This window comes from Salmo salar, chromosome ssa02, assembly GCF_905237065.1.
Source record: "Salmo salar chromosome ssa02, Ssal_v3.1, whole genome shotgun sequence".
Lineage (NCBI taxonomy): Eukaryota > Metazoa > Chordata > Actinopteri > Salmoniformes > Salmonidae > Salmo > Salmo salar.
The window spans coordinates 275,957-295,000 of record NC_059443.1 but is presented as its reverse complement, the minus strand read 5'-3'; the positions used below and the strand labels follow the sequence as shown (position 1 = coordinate 295,000).

Here is a 19,044-nt window from a genome sequence, read left to right as displayed (position 1 = left end):
TTTTGCATTAAAGGGACCTGCATACTTTGCATTAAAGGGACCTGCATACTTTGCATTAAAGGGGCCTGCATACTTTGCATTAAAGGGGCCTGCATACTTTGCATTAAAGGGGCCTGCATACTTTGCTAAGACATGTTGCCTCAGAACAGAGCCGTATAGGATATTTACAGCTCTGGGTTGCCTTTATCAGACGCAGAAAGATACAGAGAGGTTCCAGCTGATCTGTGGCACTCACAGCAAACGTTGCAATACTTAACTAAACACAGGGATGAACAGCTAGAAGTAGGTTTTAGGACCCATCGTCAGAGGAGATGGGAAGAGGGGCAGACGGCAAACTGATGCCACAATATTTAAACTGAACTGGCTGACAGCTCTTAAAACTCACCCACTGAAATTCAAATAGATATATTATATATTATTACTTAACCTATGTCCCAAACCTTTCATCACCTCTCACTCAAACGAGAGCGCTTCTTTGGATCTTCTGCATCAGAAAAATGTCAGAAAGAGGATCATTTATCTGACCTAAATCTTCCACCATTTCCTAGCTTCACCCCCCCCCCGGCCTCAGTCAGCCCACCGGCAGGCTGTTTTGAAACATAGATGTGAAACTCAAAATGTGGTGGATATATGCAATGCTCATCACCTCCCCAGAGAAATGTCAGGGCTCTCGGTCTGGTCTGGTCTGGTCTGGTCTGGTCTGGTCTGGTCTGGTCTGGTCTGGTCTGGTCTGGTCTGGTCTGGTCTGGTCTGGTCTGGTCTGGTCTGGTCTGTCTGTCTGTCTGTCTGTCTGTCTGTCTGTCTGTCTGTCTGTCTGTCTGTCTGTCTGTCTGTCTGTCTGTCTGTCTGTCTGTCTGTCTGTCTGTCTGTGGCCTAACATCAGTCTCTGTATGAGGAGAGATACTGTGTTCAGAGGGATGAAAGGAGAACGCTCAGATCAAACATACTTTTATAATTGTAGACAACAAACGTCCCCAGAGAACTCATTTTCTGCTCATGTTCATCCTAATGTGATTGATACAGGTGTTCTGATCTGTTCCAGGTGCAGTCTCTACAGTCCTGTCCTCTCTATTGTAGGATTGATACAGGTGTTCTGTTCTGTTCCAGGTGCAGTCTCTACAGTCCTGTCCTCTCTATTGTAGGATTGATACAGGTACTCTGTTCTGTTCCAGGTACAGTATCTACAGTCCTGTCCTCTCTATTGTAGGATTGATACAGGTGCTCTGTTTGGTCCAGGTACAGTCTCTACAGTCCTGTCCCCTCTATTGTAGGATTGATACAGGTGATCTGTTCTGTTCCAGGTACAGTATCTACAGTCCTGTCCCCTCTATTGTAGGATTGATACAGGTGCTCTGTTTGGTCCAGGTACAGTCTCTACAGTCCTGTCCCCTCTATTGTAGGATTGATACAGGTGATCTGTTCTGTTCCAGGTACAGTATCTACAGTCCTGTCCCCTCTATTGTAGGATTGATACAGGTGCTCTGTTTGGTCCAGGTACAGTCTCTACAGTCCTGTCCTCTCTATTGTAGGATTGATACAGGTGATCAGTTCTGTTCCAGGTACAGTATCTACAGTCCTATTCCCTCCATTAGATGCTTTTTGTCCTGGGCAGTTTTGCATCCCAAATGACACCTATCCCCTGCATAGTGTCTACAATGCTCATCACTTCCCCAGAGGAATGTAGTGCCTCTCTATAGTGTCTCTAGACAGCTACACTAGTCTGTCAGTCCACCGTTCTCATTACCACATACAGCCTCCTGGGAATGAAGACTCTCTACTTCAGGATATTGTTTCTGTATTAAATAGACAGTCAATTCTGATTCTCTCTCAGTATGGCTCAATAGGCTACAACACAGCTTCCACCTGCCCTCTCTCTCTCCATCTGACCCAGTCTCTAGCTAGTAAACCACAGACTGCCCTCTCTCTCTCCATCTGACCCAGTCTCTAGCTAGTAAACCACAGACTGCCCTCTCTCTCTCCATCTGACCCAGTCTCTAGCTAGTGAACCAGACTGCCCTCTCTCTCTCCATCTGACCCAGTCTCTAGCTAGTAAACCACAGACTGCCCTCTCTCTCTCCATCTGACCCAGTCTCTAGCTAGTGAACCAGACTGCCCTCTCTCTCTCCATCTGACCCAGTCTCTAGCTAGTAAACCACAGACTGCCCTCTCTCTCTCCATCTGACCCAGTCTCTAGCTAGTAAACCACAGACTGCCCTCTCTCTCTCCATCTGACCCAGTCTCTAGCTAGTAAACCACAGACTGCCCTCTCTCTCTCCATCTGACCCAGTCTCTAGCTAGTAAACCACAGACTGCCCTCTCTCTCTCCATCTGACCCAGTCTCTAGCTAGTAAACCACAGACTGCCCTCTCTCTCTCCATCTGACCCAGTCTCTAGCTAGTGAACCAGACTGCCCTCTCTCTCTCCATCTGACCCAGTCTCTAGCTAGTGAACCAGACTGCCCTCTCTCTCTCCATCTGACCCAGTCTCTAGCTAGTAAACCACAGACTGCCCTCTCTCTCTCCATCTGACCCAGTCTCTAGCTAGTAAACCAGACTGCCCTCTCTCTCTCCATCTGACCCAGTCTCTAGCTAGTGAACCAGACTGCCCTCTCTCTCTCTCCATCTGACCCAGTCTCTAGCTAGTGAACCAGACTGCCCTCTCTCTCCATCTGACCCAGTCTCTAGCTAGTAAACCACAGACTGCCCTCTCTCTCTCCATCTGACCCAGTCTCTAGCTAGTGAACCAGACTGCCCTCTCTCTCCATCTGACCCAGTCTCTAGCTAGTAAACCACAGACTGCCCTCTCTCTCCATCTGACCCAGTCTCTAGCTAGTAAACCACAGACTGCCCTCTCTCTCTCCATCTGACCCAGTCTCTAGCTAGTAAACCAGACTGCCCTCTCTCTCTCCATCTGACCCAGTCTCTAGCTAGTAAACCACAGACTGCCCTCTCTCTCTCCATCTGACCCAGTCTCTAGCTAGTAAACCAGACTGCCCTCTCTCTCTCCATCTGACCCAGTCTCTAGCTAGTAAACCACAGACTGCCCTCTCTCTCTCCATCTGACCCAGTCTCTACCTAGTAAACCACAGACTGCCCTCTCTCTCTCCATCTGACCCAGTCTCTAGCTAGTAAACCACAGACTGCCCTCTCTCTCTCTCCATCTGACCCAGTCTCTAGCTAGTAAACCACAGACTGCCCTCTCTCTCTCCATCTGACCCAGTCTCTAGCTAGTAAACCACAGACTGCCCTCTCTCTCTCCATCTGACCCAGTCTCTAGCTAGTAAACCACAGACTGCCCTCTCTCTCTCCATCTGACCCAGTCTCTAGCTAGTAAACCACAGACTGCCCTCTCTCTCTCCATCTGACCCAGTCTCTAGCTAGTAAACCACAGACTGCCCTCTCTCTCTCCATCTGACCCAGTCTCTAGCTAGTAAACCAGACTGCCCTCTCTCTCTCCATCTGACCCAGTCTCTAGCTAGTAAACCACAGACTGCACCCTCTCTCTCTCTCCATCTGACCCAGTCTCTAGCTAGTGAACCACAGACTGCCCTCTCTCTCTCCATCTGACCCAGTCTCTACCTAGTAAACCACAGACTGCCCTCTCTCTCTCTCCATCTGACCCAGTCTCTAGCTAGTAAACCACAGACTGCCCTCTCTCTCTCTCCATCTGACCCAGTCTCTAGCTAGTAAACCACAGACTGCCCTCTCTCTCTCCATCTGACCCAGTCTCTACCTAGTAAACCAGACTGTAATCTCTCTCTCCATCTGACCCAGTCTCTAGCTAGTAAACCAGACTGCCCTCTCTCTCTCCATCTGACCCAGTCTCTAGCTAGTAAACCACAGACTGCCCTCTCTCTCTCCATCTCACCCAGTCTCTAGCTAGTAAACCACAGACTGCCCTCTCTCTCTCCATCTGAGCCAGTCTCTAGCTAGTGAACCAGACTGCCCTCTCTCTCTCCATCTGACCCAGTCTCTAGCTAGTAAACCACAGACTGCCCTCTCTCTCTCCATCTGACCCAGTCTCTAGCTAGTAAACCAGACTGCCCTCTCTCTCTCCATCTGACCCAGTCTCTAGCTAGTAAACCAGACTGCCCTCTCTCTCTCCATCTGACCCAGTCTCTAGCTAGTAAACCAGACTGCCCTCTCTCTCTCCATCTGACCCAGTCTCTAGCTAGTAAACCAGACTGCCCTCTCTCTCTCCATCTGACCCAGTCTCTAGCTAGTAAACCACAGACTGCCCTCTCTCTCTCCATCTGACCCAGTCTCTAGCTAGTAAACCAGACTGCCCTCTCTCTCTCCATCTCACCCAGTCTCTAGCTAGTAAACCACAGACTGTAATCTGTAATCAATGCAGTGTGAACATGGACCTGAATCTGTTGTTATTTTTGGACTGAACATGGGCCTCAGATCTGGGCCTAACCATACTGAACATAGCCTCAGATCTGGGCCTAGCCATACTGAACATAGCCTCAGCCTCAGATCTGGGCCTAGCTATACTGAACATAGCCTCAGCCTCAGATCTGGGCCTAGCTATACTGAACATAGCCTCAGATCTGGGCCTAGCCATACTGAACATAGGCCTCAGATCTGGGCCTAGCCATACTGAACATAGGCCTCAGATCTGGGCCTAGCTATACTGAACATAGGCCTCAGATCTGGGCCTAGCTATACTGAACATGGGCCTCAGATCTGGGCCTAGCCATACTGAACATAGGCCTCAGATCTGGGCCTAGCCATACTGAACATAGCCTCAGCCTCAGATCTGGGCCTAGCTATACTGAACATATGTAAGCCTACAACAGCTGAGGACTAAATAGTAGTCCTCCTGGCGTAGAGGAAGTATCCGTGGAAACAGAAACCCCTGTCATCCACTGAAGCACTTCCCAGGTCTGCTGTCTGTGTCCATACAGAGCTAACGGCTTGGACTTCAGTTAGGACACGCTAACCTGAGCCAGCTTTAAGGATTCCCATTGGAAAAACATCTCACAGAGGATTGGGAGAACTTTAAAGTGATTAGACAGGTAATATGACCAGGCATGTATAAACCAAAGCCCAGTTGCATCACAAAGGATTACAACTTCCCAGAACCAAAATTACATATTGTACCGATTTGTATGGATACAGAAACGGTACAGCTATAAATAAAATGTAGAAAGCATCAGATAAACACTCCAGAGTGGAAAACAAAGAGAAATGTAATACAAATTATTCAACGTGAACGCTAGCAGCTATTTCACATGGAGTCATGCAGCATCTGTACCAGCTCTGCATTTATCCCAATGGAGATCCTCTGGGTAAGAGGACTTCACTTCAGCAGGGTGTTATAGAGCCCCACCGTGGAGGTGTCATAATACCAAGAAAACCTAGCGGGTCAAAACAGGGAAATGGTTCCAATCGTTTTTCCACCATACATTTTTCCCCATAGGGAGTTTTAGAAACATTTCAAATAAGGGCTGTGTTTGGTGTAGGTTTACCCCGGCGTGACGTTTTGATAACCGTGTAAATCTCTCTAGGACATTAGTCATAAGTGATGTTCCTTTGTTAGGGTTTGACTCCTCTTCATCATCTTAGTTTCCCCTGGTAACAGGTCGATGCATCTTAGCTGCCCTGGTAACAGATGACAGGTCGATGCATCTTAGCTGCCCTGGTAACAGTTGACAGGTCGATAGCTGCCCTGGTAACAGTTGACAGGTAGCTGCATCTTAGCCGCCCTGGTAACAGATGACAGGTCGATGCATCTTAGCTGCCCTGGTAACAGTTGACAGGTAGCTGCATCTTAGCCGCCCTGGTAACAGATGACAGGTCGATGCATCTTCGCTGCCCTGGTAACAGTTGACAGGTAGCTGCATCTTAGCCGCCCTGGTAACAGATGACAGGTCGATGCATCTTAGCTGCCCTGGTAACAGATGACAGGTCGATGCATCTTAGCCGCCCTGGTAACAGTTGACAGGTCGATGCATCTTAGCCGCCCTGGTAACAGATGACAGGTCGATGCATCTTAGCCGCCCTGGTAACAGTTGACAGGTCGATGCATCTTAGCCGCCCTGGTAACAGTTGACAGGTCGATGCATCTTAGCCGCCCTGGTAACAGTTGACAGGTCGATGCATCTTAGCCGCCCTGGTAACAGTTGACAGGTCGATGCATCTTAGCTGCCCTGGTAACAGTTGACAGGTCGATGCATCTTAGCCGCCCTGGTAACAGTTGACAGGTCGATGCATCTTAGCCGCCCTGGTAACAGTTGACAGGTCGATGCATCTTAGCCGCCCTGGTAACAGTTGACAGGTCGATGCATCTTAGCTGCCCTGGTAACAGTTGACAGGTCGATGCATCTTTCCATAATATGGACTTGATCTTTTACCAAATAGGGCTATCTTCTGTATACCACCCCTACCTTGTCACAACACAACTGATTGGCTCAAACGCATAAAGGAGGAAAGAAATTCCACAAATTAACTTTTAACAAGGCACACCTGTTAATTGAAATACATTCCAGGTGACTACCTCATGAAGCTGGTTGAGAGAATACCAAGAGTGTGCAAAGCTGTCATCAAGGCAAAGAGTGGCTACTTTGAAGAATCTCAAATATTCATTTTGATTTGTTCAACACTTTTTTGGTTACGACATGATTCCATGTGTTTTTTCATAGTTTTGAGGTCTTTACTATTATTCTACAATGTAGAAAATAGTAAAATATTAAGAAAAATCCTTGAAATGAGTAGGTGTGTCCAAACTTTTCACTGGTACTGTACGTGGGCCAGTGTCTACAGGGTAGATGTTCTTGTTGTCGGCTCATCTGTGTGGACAGAAGGCATAGTAGGTCCTCAGCTGATCCATAAAGGGCAGACAACGTTCCTTCCTGTGAAGGCAGGGTCGATAGTGGGGTCACACAGAAACACCCCCACTAGAGCCCTGCGTATATTTTGAGCCTGAATCCTACGTTCTCGCCCTACACTACCCAGGCCCGCGACGTTCTCCCCCTACACCACCCAGGCCCGCGACGTTCTCCCCCTACACCACCCAGGCCCGCTACGTTCTCGCCCTACACCATCCAGGCCCGCGACGTTCTCGCCCTGCACCATCCAGGCCCGCGACGTTCTCGCCCTGCACTACCCAGGCCCGCGACGTTCTCGCCCTACACCACCCAGGCCCGCGACGTTTCTCGCCCTGCACCACCCAGGCCCGCGACGTTCTCGCCCTACACCACCCAGGCCCGCGACGTTCTCGCCCTACACCACCCAGGCCCGCGACGTTCTCGCCCTACACCACCCAGGCCCGCGACGTTCTCGCCCTACACCACCCAGGCCCGCGACGTTCTCGCCCTACACCACCCAGGCCCGCGACGTTCTCGCCCTACACCACCCAGGCCAGCGACGTTCTCGCCCTACACCACCCAGGCCCGCGACGTTCTCGCCCTACACCACCCAGGCCCGCGACGTTCTCCCCCTACACTACCCAGGCCCGCGACGTTCTCGCCCTACACCACCCAGGCCCGCGACGTTCTCCCCCTACACGACCCAGGCCCGCGACGTTCTCGCCCTACACCACCCAGGCCCGCGACGTTCTCCCCCTACACCACCCAGGCCCGTGACGTTCTCGCCCGCGACGTTCTCGCCCTACACTACCCAGGCCCGCGACGTTCTCCCCCTACACTACCCAGGCCCGCGACGTTCTCGCCCTCCACCACCCAGGCCCGCGACGTTCTCGCCCTGCACCACCCAGGCCCGCGACGTTCTCGCCCTGCACCACCCAGGCCCGCGACGTTCTCGCCCTGCACCACCCAGGCCCGCGACGTTCTCGCCCTGCACCACCCAGGCCCGCGACGTTCTCCCCTACACTACCCAGGCCCGCGACGTTCTCGCCCTACACTACCCAGGCCCGCAACGTTCTCGCCCTACACCACCCAGGCCCGCGACGTTCTCGCCCTACACCACCCAGGCCCGCGACGTTCTCGCCCTGCACTACCCAGGCCCGCGACGTTCTCGCCCTACACTACCCAGGCCCGATTGTTTCTGCCAAATTTAAAACACCCGGCCCTGTCCGAAATAAGTTCCTTCCGTCAGTAAATCCATGAGCTGCTTCTCTCAGTCTGTCACTCGCTCCCTGCGCAGCTCGCTCTGCATGCACTCCGCTCGTGGCGCTCTGAGTATCCATAGCAACGGCTCTGCTCAATGAAGAGGCATGAGAGCAGTTAGCCGTTAGTTACTTGGTCACTCTAAAAACTCTGACAAAACTCAAGGAACATTATTATTTTCTGAGAAATAAAATCTGTCGTGTTTTATATTTGACGATGTTGAAGCACTTCTGACAACATGTTATGATCTCAGACAGATATGACTGTACAGTAAATGTCTCAGCTTAAACAATGTTAGTGATCCCCGAGACAGGCCCGTACCCTAGTTACTGATGAAACAGGCCCGTACCCTAGTTACTGATGAAACGGGCCCGTACCCTAGTTACTGATGAAACGGGCCCGTACCCTAGTTACTGATGAAACGGGCCCGTACCCTAGTTACTGATGAAACGGGCCCGTACCCTAGTTACTGATGAAACGGGCCCGTACCCTAGTTACTGATGAAACGGGCCCGTACCCTAGTTACTGATGAAACGGGCCCGTACCCTAGTTACTGATGAAACGGGCCCGTACCCTAGTTACTGATGAAACGGGCCCGTACCCTAGTTACTGATGAAACAGGCCCGGCCCGTCTCTAACCCGATGTATAATGTCGGGCCCGTCGTGCTGGGGTAGGAGAGCTCTAAGCCACCCAGCACCACCACAGTCAGGAAGTTTAAACAGGACACGGGAGGCATTCCAGGGGCCACGCTCTGCATCCCAAATGGCTCCCTATTCCCTATATAGTGCACTACTTTTGGCCAGAGACCAATGAGCCCTGGTCAAAACTAGTGCACTAACTAGGGAACAGGGAGCCAATTGGGATGGAAGCTACAGAGTGGGGTCTGCTGCTGGGAAATGACTGAGTCAACAGTGGGAGGAAGGCTTTCCCTGCTGTCACCAGGGCAATGGACCCAGACTACCCCACTAATCCATCAATGAGCCACAGTCCAACACACAGGGCAGGGTTGTGTTCATCAGGCATAAAACGATACGAAAACAGACTCAAACAGCGGGAGGGACGAAGAGGACCATTGTCCAATAAGAAGAGCTTGTTTTGTTTTAAAGTGGAGAGGTTTGAAACCGCTGTGTCCTGATGAACGTGTGCCAGCTGAGCCACAGTCAGAGTAACAACAGAACTACAGGGTCTGGAGGACAGGGAGCCCACTGACTAAACAGACACCAGGGCAGTTTATTCAGACCGTTTTAATGCCAGGGAAGGGACCTGGGCTTCCTGAACATGGACATTCAGAAGGGTTTGACCTCAGAGCAGCAGGAACAATATGCAGTAGCTCTGTGACCGACTGACTGACTCATAGATACTGGACTGTCTGTGACTGACTGACTGACTGTCTGTGACTGACTGACTGTCTGTGACTGACTGACTGTCTGTGACTGACTGACTGACTGTCTGTGACTGACTGACTGACTGTCTGTGACTGACTGACTGACTGTCTGTGACTGACTGACTGACTGACTGTCTGTGACTGACTGACTGACTGTGACTGACTGTCTGCCTGTGACTGACTGACTGTGACTGACTGACTGACTGACTGACTGTCTGTGACTGACTGACTGACTGTGACTGACTGTCTGCCTGTGACTGACTGACTGTCTGTGACTGACTGACTGACTGTGACTGACTGACTGACTGTGACTGACTGACTGACTGACTGTCTGTGACTGACTGACTGACTGTCTGTGACTGACTGACTGACTGTCTGTGACTGACTGACTGACTGTCTGTGACTGACTGACTGACTGTCTGTGACTGACTGTCTGTGACTGACTGTCTGTGACTGACTGTCTGTGACTGACTGACTGTCTGTGACTGACTGACTGTCTGTGACTGACTGACTGTCTGTGACTGACTGACTGTGACTGACTGACTGTGACTGACTGTCTGTGAGTGATCGTAGACTGTGACTGACCGTAGACTGTGACTGATCGTAGACTGTGACTGATCTGTGACTGATCGTAGACTGTGACTGATCGTAGACTGTGACTGATCGTAGACTGTGACTGATCGTAGACTGTGACTGACCGGAGACTGTGACTGACCGGAGACTGTGACTGATCTGTGACTGATCGTAGACTGTGACTGATCGTAGACTGTGACTGATCGTAGACTGTGACTGATCGTAGACTGTGACTGATCGTAGACTGTGACTGACCGTAGACTGTGGCTGATCGTAGACTGTGGCTGATCGTAGACTGTGACTGATCGTAGACTGTGACTGATCGTAGACTGTGACTGACCGTAGACTGTGGCTGATCGTAGACTGTGACTGATCTGTGACTGATCGTAGACTGTGACTGATCGTAGACTGTGACTGATCGTAGACTGTGACTGACCGGAGACTGTGACTGACCGGAGACTGTGACTGACCGGAGACTGTGACTGATCTGTGACTGATTGTAGACTGTGACTGATCGTAGACTGTGACTGATCGTAGACTGTGACTGATCGTAGACTGTGACTGATCGTAGACTGTGACTGACCGTAGACTGTGGCTGATCGTAGACTGTGGCTGATCGTAGACTGTGACTGATCGTAGACTGTGACTGATCGTAGACTGTGACTGACCGTAGACTGTGGCTGATCGTAGACTGTGGCTGATCGTAGACTGTGACTGATCGTAGACTGTGACTGATCGTAGACTGTGACTGACCGTAGACTGTGACTGACCGTAGACTGTGACTGACCGTAGACTGTGACTGATCGTAGACTGTGACTGATCGTAGACTGTGACTGACATTAGCAGCACCATCAGACCAGCAGTGGAAATTCTAGATGTTGACTGGAGATTAGACCATCTGGCTCAATAAAAACGGAGGACAAAGTTGGATGCAAAGATTCAACATATTTGCTTCCTGGTTTCAGAGTGGTCCTTCAACTGGCTTTCAACACCACATTGTTCTTGTCAATACGACCTGAAACACGCAGGGAGAGAGTCTCTCGCCGGTATAAACCAGGCAGGGAGAGAGTCTCTCGCCGGTATAAACCAGGCAGGGAGAGAGTCTCTCGCCGGTATAAACCAGGCAGGGAGAGAGTCTCTCGCCGGTATAAACCAGGCAGGGAGAGAGTCTCTGACCGGTATAAACCAGGCAGGGAGAGAGTCTCTGACCGGTATAAACCAGGCAGGGAGAGAGTCTCTGACCGGTATAAACCAGGCAGGGAGAGAATCTCTCGCCGGTATAAACCAGGCAGGGAGAGAGTCTCTCGCCGGTATAAACCAGGCAGGGAGAGAGTCTCTGACCGGTATAAACCAGGCAGGGAGAGAGTCTCTGACCGGTATAAACCAGGCAGGGAGAGAGTCTCTGACCGGTATAAACCAGGCAGGGAGAGAATCTCTCGCCGGTATAAACCAGGCAGGGAGAGAGTCTCTGGCCGGTATAAACCAGGCAGGGAGAGAGTCTCTGACCGGTATAAACCAGGCAGGGAGAGAATCTCTGACCGGTATAAACCAGGCAGGGAGAGAGTCTCTGACCGGTATAAACCAGGCAGGGAGAGAGTCTCTGACCGGTATAAACCAGGCAGGGAGAGAGTCTCTGACCGGTATAAACCAGGCAGGGAGAGAGTCTCTGACCGGTATAAACCAGGCAGGGAGAGAGTCTCTGACCGGTATAAACCAGGCAGGGAGAGAGTCTCTGACCGGTATAAACCAGGCAGGGAGAGAGTCTCTGACCGGTATAAACCAGGCAGGGAGAGAGTCTCTGACCGGTATAAACCAGGCAGGGAGAGAGTCTCTGACCGGTATAAACCAGGCAGGGAGAGAGTCTCTGACCGGTATAAACCAGGCAGGGAGAGAGTCTCTCACCGGTATAAACCAGGCAGGGAGAGAATCTCTCGCCGGTATAAACCAGGCAGGGAGAGAGTCTCTCGCCGGTATAAACCAGGCAGGGAGAGAGTCTCTCGCCGGTATAAACCAGGCAGGGAGAGAGTCTCTGACCGGTATAAACCAGGCAGGGAGAGAGTCTCTCGCCGGTATAAACCAGGCAGGGAGAGAGTCTCTCGCCGGTATAAACCAGGCAGGGAGAGAGTCTCTCGCCGGTATAAACCAGGCAGGGAGAGAGTCTCTGGCCGGTATAAACCAGGCAGGGAGAGAGTCTCTGACCGGTATAAACCAGGCAGGGAGAGAATCTCTGACCGGTATAAACCAGGCAGGGAGAGAGTCTCTGACCGGTATAAACCAGGCAGGGAGAGAGTCTCTCACCGGTATAAACCAGGCAGGGAGAGAGTCTCTGACCGGTATAAACCAGGCAGGGAGAGAGTCTCTGACCGGTATAAACCAGGCAGGGAGAGAGTCTCTGACCGGTATAAACCAGGCAGGGAGAGAGTCTCTGACCGGTATAAACCAGGCAGGGAGAGAGTCTCTGACCGGTATAAACCAGGCAGGGAGAGAGTCTCTGACCGGTATAAACCAGGCAGGGAGAGAGTCTCTGACCGGTATAAACCAGGCAGGGAGAGAGTCTCTGACCGGTATAAACCAGGCAGGGAGAGAGTCTCTGACCGGTATAAACCAGGCAGGGAGAGAGTCTCTGACCGGTATAAACCAGGCAGGGAGAGAGTCTCTGACCGGTATAAACCAGGCAGGGAGAGAGTCTCTGACCGGTATAAACCAGGCAGGGAGAGAGTCTCTGACCGGTATAAACCAGGCAGGGAGAGAGTCTCTGACCGGTATAAACCAGGCAGGGAGAGAGTCTCTGACCGGTATAAACCAGGCAGGGAGAGAGTCTCTGACCGGTATAAACCAGGCAGGGAGAGAGTCTCTGACCGGTATAAACCAGGCAGGGAGAGAGTCTCTGACCGGTATAAACCAGGCAGGGAGAGAGTCTCTGACCGGTATAAACACGCTGGGCAGTACCACCGTTATAAACACGCCGGACAGCACCACCGTTATAAACACGCCGGACAGCACCACCGTTATAAACACGCCGGACAGCACCACCGTTATAAACACGCCGGACAGCACCACCGTTATAAACACGCCGGACAGCACCACCGTTATAAACACGCCGGACAGCACCACCGTTATAAACACGCTGGACAGTACCACCGTTATAAACACGCCGGGCAGTACCACCGTTATACACACGCCGGGCAGTACCACCGTTATAAACACGCCGGGCAGTACCACCGTTATAAACACGCCGGGCAGTACCACCGTTATAAACACGCAGTACCACCGTTATAAACACGCAGTACCACCGTTATAAACACGCAGTACCACCGTTATAAACACGCTGGACAGTACCACCGTTATAAACACGCTGGGCAGTACCACCGTTATAAACACGCAGTACCACCGTTATAAACACGCAGTACCACCGTTATAAACACGCTGGGCAGTACCACCGTTATAAACACGCTGGACCACCGTTATAAACACGCCGGGCAGCACCACCGTTATAAACACGCCGGACAGCACCACCGTTATAAACACGCCGGACAGCACCACCGTTATAAACACGCCGGACAGCACCACCGTTATAAACACGCCGGACAGCACCACCGTTATAAACACGCCGGACAGCACCACCGTTATAAACACGCCGGACAGCACCACCGTTATAAACACGCCGGACAGCACCACCGTTATAAACACGCCGGACAGCACCACCGTTATAAACACGCCGGACAGCACCACCGTTATAAACACGCCGGACAGCACCACCGTTATAAACACGCCGGGCAGTACCACCGTTATAAACACGCAGTACCACCGTTATAAACACGCAGTACCACCGTTATAAACACGCAGTACCACCGTTATAAACACGCCGGGCAGTACCACCGTTATAAACACGCCGGGCAGTACCACCGTTATAAACACGCAGTACCACCGTTATAAACACGCAGTACCACCGTTATAAACACGCAGTACCACCGTTATAAACACGCCGGGCAGTACCACCGTTATAAACACGCCGGACAGCACCACCGTTATAAACACGCCGGACAGCACCACCGTTATAAACACGCCGGACAGCACCACCGTTATAAACACGCCGGACAGCACCACCGTTATAAACACGCCGGACAGCACCACCGTTATAAACACGCCGGACAGCACCACCGTTATAAACACGCCGGGCAGTACCACCGTTATACACACGCCGGGCAGTACCACCGTTATAAACACGCCGGGCAGTACCACCGTTATAAACACGCAGTACCACCGTTATAAACACGCAGTACCACCGTTATAAACATGCAGTACCACCGTTATAAACACGCTGGACAGTACCACCGTTATAAACACGCCGGGCAGTACCACCGTTATAAACACGCAGTACCACCGTTATAAACACGCAGTACCACCGTTATAAACATGCAGTACCACCGTTATAAACACGCTGGACAGTACCACCGTTATAAACACGCTGGGCAGTACCACCGTTATAAACACGCAGTACCACCGTTATAAACACGCAGTACCACCGTTATAAACACGCTGGGCAGTACCACCGTTATAAACACGCTGGACCACCGTTATAAACACGCCGGGCAGCACCACCGTTATAAACACGCCGGGCAGCACCACCGTTATAAACACGCCGGGCAGCACCACCGTTATAAACACGCCGGGCAGCACCACCGTTATAAACACGCCGGACAGCACCACCGTTATAAACACGCCGGACAGCACCACCGTTATAAACACGCCGGACAGCACCACCGTTATAAACACGCCGGACAGCACCACCGTTATAAACACGCCGGACAGCACCACCGTTATAAACACGCCGGACAGCACCACCGTTATAAACACGCCGGACAGTACCACCGTTATAAACACGCAGTACCACCGTTATAAACACGCCGGGCAGTACCACCGTTATAAACACGCCGGGCAGTACCACCGTTATAAACACGCCGGGCAGTACCACCGTTATAAACACGCCGGGCAGTACCACCGTTATAAACACGCCGGGCAGTACCACCGTTATAAACACGCTGGACCACCGTTATAAACACGCTGGGCAGCACCACCGTTATAAACACGCTGGGCAGCACCACCGTTATAAACACGCTGGGCAGCACCACCGTTATAAACACGCTGGGCAGCACCACCGTTATAAACACGCTGGGCAGCACCACCGTTATAAACACGCTGGACAGTACCACCGTTATAAACACGCTGGACAGCACCACCGTTATAAACACGCTGGGCAGCACCACCGTTATAAACACGCTGGACAGCACCACCGTTATAAACACGCTGTACCACCGTTATAAACACGCAGCACCACCGTTATAAACACGCTGGACAGCACCACCGTTATAAACACGCTGGACAGCACCACCGTTATAAACACGCTGGACAGCACCACCGTTATAAACACGCTGGGCAGCACCACCGTTATAAACACGCTGGGCAGCACCACCGTTATAAACACGCTGGGCAGCACCACCGTTATAAACACGCTGGGCAGCACCACCGTTATAAACACGCTGGGCAGCACCACCGTTATAAACACGCTGGGCAGCACCACCGTTATAAACACGCTGGGCAGCACCACCGTTATAAACACGCTGGGCAGCACCACCGTTATAAACACGCTGGGCAGCACCACCGTTATAAACACGCTGGGCAGCACCACCGTTATAAACACGCTGGGCAGCACCACCGTTATAAACACGCTGGGCAGCACCACCGTTATAAACACGCTGGGCAGCACCACCGTTATAAACACGCTGGGCAGCACCACCGTTATAAACACGCTGGGCAGCACCACCGTTATAAACACGCTGGGCAGCACCACCGTTATAAACACGCTGGGCAGCACCACCGTTATAAACACGATGGGCAGCACCACCGTTATAAACACGATGGGCAGTACCACCGTTATAAACACGATGGGCAGTACCACCGTTATAAACACGCTGGGCAGTACCACCGTTATAAACACGCTGTACCACCGTTATAAACACGCTGGGCTGTACCACCGTTATAAACACGCTGGGCTGTACCACCGTTATAAACACGCTGGACAGCACCACCGTTATAAACACGCTGGACAGCACCACCGTTATAAACACGCTGGACAGCACCACCGTTATAAACACGCAGTACCACCGTTATAAACACGCTGGACAGTACCACCGTTATAAACACGCAGTACCACCGTTATAAACACGCTGGACAGTACCACCGTTATAAACACGCAGTACCACCGTTATAAACACGCTGGGCAGTACCACCGTTATAAACACGCTGGACCACCGTTATAAACACGCTGGACCACCGTTATAAACACGCTGGACCACCGTTATAAACACGCTGGACCACCGTTATAAACACGCTGGACCACCGTTATAAACACGCTGGGCAGTACCACCGTTATAAACACGCTGGACAGTACCACCGTTATAAACACGCCGGGCGGTACCACCGTTATAAACACGCCGGGCGGTACCACCGTTATAAACACGCCGGGCGGTACCACCGTTATAAACACGCCGGGCGGTACCACCGTTATAAACACGCCGGGCGGTACCACCGTTATAAACACGCCGGGCGGTACCACCGTTATAAACACGCCGGGCGGTACCACCGTTATAAACACGCCGGGCGGTACCACCGTTATAAACACGCCGGGCAGTACCACCGTTATAAACACGCAGTACCACCGTTATAAACACGCTGGACAGTACCACCGTTATAAACACGCTGGACAGTACCACCGTTATAAACACACTTCTATTCCATTCTATTAATGAGGGTTGTGTAAATATGGACTGAGTTAATAAATCCCCTTGGGTCCTATACAAACTCAGACAACACTGATCCATTGATGTCACACTGCCACCCTCACATGTACCTGAAAAACCAAAAAAAAAAACGACAGACCTCTTATACAGGACATGACAATAGTAATAGTACTTACTTGTCATATTCGGCGTTGTCGCGGTCACAGCGGGCATCCTTGTGCTTCTGCCAGTCTTTCCCGTGTTTACACGTGGTGAGCAGCACCACATCCTCAGAGTTATGGACATGATATAACGCATTCCTCGTGTCTGATCCGATTCCAGTGAGGTATCGTTTCCCCTTGAACACAAGCATGTATTTCCTGTACGGTGGGATAGAGTTATATTTTAAATAGCCCCTCTCTCCTCCGGTCCTGGGGTGCTCTTTCCCAAAAAGAGGGATGGAGACATCGAAATTGGGTCTGAAGTTCTCTGTGCTGATGCTTGCCTTGGCTAACATGGCCTGCCCAAAGTCGAAGCCCAGATCTTCCGTGTAGTCGGGCCAAGTTCCCGAATAGAGGTTGAAAATGAGGTGATTCTTTCCGTTATTCCACAGATGCAAGTTCTGGACTTTAGTTCTGAGGTTGTGAACATACTGTGGAGACAGAATGTCCCTGTCTAGAGTGTCCAAACTCAGGACGAACAGACAAGCCTGTCCCGGGTCAGACGTATAGAGCCTGGAAGCCTCAATGGAAGATAAAATATTCCGATAACTCTCCGACATCTTCTCTCCTTTCTGTTGCGGGTAAACGTAAACTTTAAATCCGTTGGTTTTGCACAAGGAAAAATCAAAGCAAGAGTCCATCCGGCAACGTTTCCCTTTATAAACTCCCGAAATAACATCCCTCTTCTGTCGTGGCGATCTGTTAATGTTGTACTCCTCGGTCTCCATTTGGTCCCAGGGGCTGAACGGCTGCAGGGACCCCGAGAAGTGGGGCCACTGAGGTCTCCCGTGGTATCCATGGAGGCTGCGGTCATCACGCCGGTTGTTGCTTCTGGATAACGGGGCTTGAACCCCTCCGAAGTACAACAACAGAATGAGACACGCACCGGCGGACAACAGAATTAAATACCGTTTTCTGGCCTGCATGTGTCCTCCGATCAGGGTCGAGATGTCTAGTAAATCCAACGAGCCCCGAGGAAGTTTCACTCCTCTCACCACTACTTCCAATTGAAGGGCTGCGCCATCTTCCTCCAGCCAGGAAGGGTTCAGCGCTCAACACGTCCACCACCTTCTGATTCCTTTCCCCAAGCCGACGACTGATCCAGCGCATGTGGGCGATTTACAATGATCATTTACTTCTCCCCTTGTCTATAGTTATGGCTAACAGTGGCTATCTTCCAGCACTGAAGACTAGACTACCTTCCTGGTAACTTAGGGATTGAAGATGCACCCAGACTTTACATTTCTTTGTGTTATTAGCGGATTCATCTTCAGTGTTTCATCTGCCTTGTGTGGAGAAGAAGCAGGTATTTTTCACTTACATTTCTTGCTTCCAGCAGCACACAATCACAAGTTGTTAGCTAGCGACACAGAATGTAGCAAACTTGGCTAGCTTGCCCAAAACACCCAGAGATTCAGGACTCACGTTATAACGTTGCCCGTTGGACTACTCCATGGTTCAAACGAGCGATATAACATCATGTTGGACGCTACCTGCCATCTAACCTTCAGGTCCATATGAATTTCTACACTTCAATAAATAGTTGAAAGCAAATTCGACTTAGCAGCATTCACACCACTCTGTCTCTCTCTCTGATTTAGTCTCCTAGTCCAAGGAAAGACAACTCAGTCTGTCGAAGCGTCGGGACGTGATTGTTATACATGAAAGAAACATATCCCAGTTGTAATAAATGTTTTGTCGAGTTGTTCTGAATCTCCCACAGAGGCATTCCAACCCTACGGCGTCGGATGACGACGTGACGTTCCTCCGTCATCCACCGGGCTTTTTCATTGGTCCGCGTCATATCCGAAACAGGCGGAGCTTCCGCATCCCCATTCACAACTAGAGACTCAGCCAAGAGTAACCTGACCTGGAGGTTAGAGATGCATGGCCTGGTTTCTCTATTGCATTGCTGTTATTTTCTATATATCTCATTTTAACAGCACATTTTGGTTTGACCTGTCCTAACAAACACACATTTTATAACTCATTTTCATTCATCCAGTTGATGATAG

The 19,044-nt window shown here is 51.1% G+C and overlaps 1 protein-coding gene across 3 annotated transcripts in view; it reads right to left on the bottom strand.

Moving 5' to 3' along the window:
* The window catches only part of LOC106594121 (exostosin-1a), a 123,940-nt gene extending 105,154 nt beyond the window's left edge, over nucleotides 1-18,786 (bottom strand). For 2 of the 3 annotated variants that reach the window (XM_045696324.1, XM_045696328.1), the window contains exon 1: nucleotides 17,006-18,785. In XM_045696324.1, the coding sequence (XP_045552280.1) occupies nucleotides 17,006-17,955 (950 nt within the window). In that variant the 5' untranslated portion in view covers nucleotides 17,956-18,785. Of the gene's footprint in view, nucleotides 1-17,005 lie in introns of all 3 variants that reach the window. The other variant, XM_045696333.1, reaches the window with a different exon arrangement.
* Between the last annotated feature and the right edge of the window lie 258 nt (nucleotides 18,787-19,044).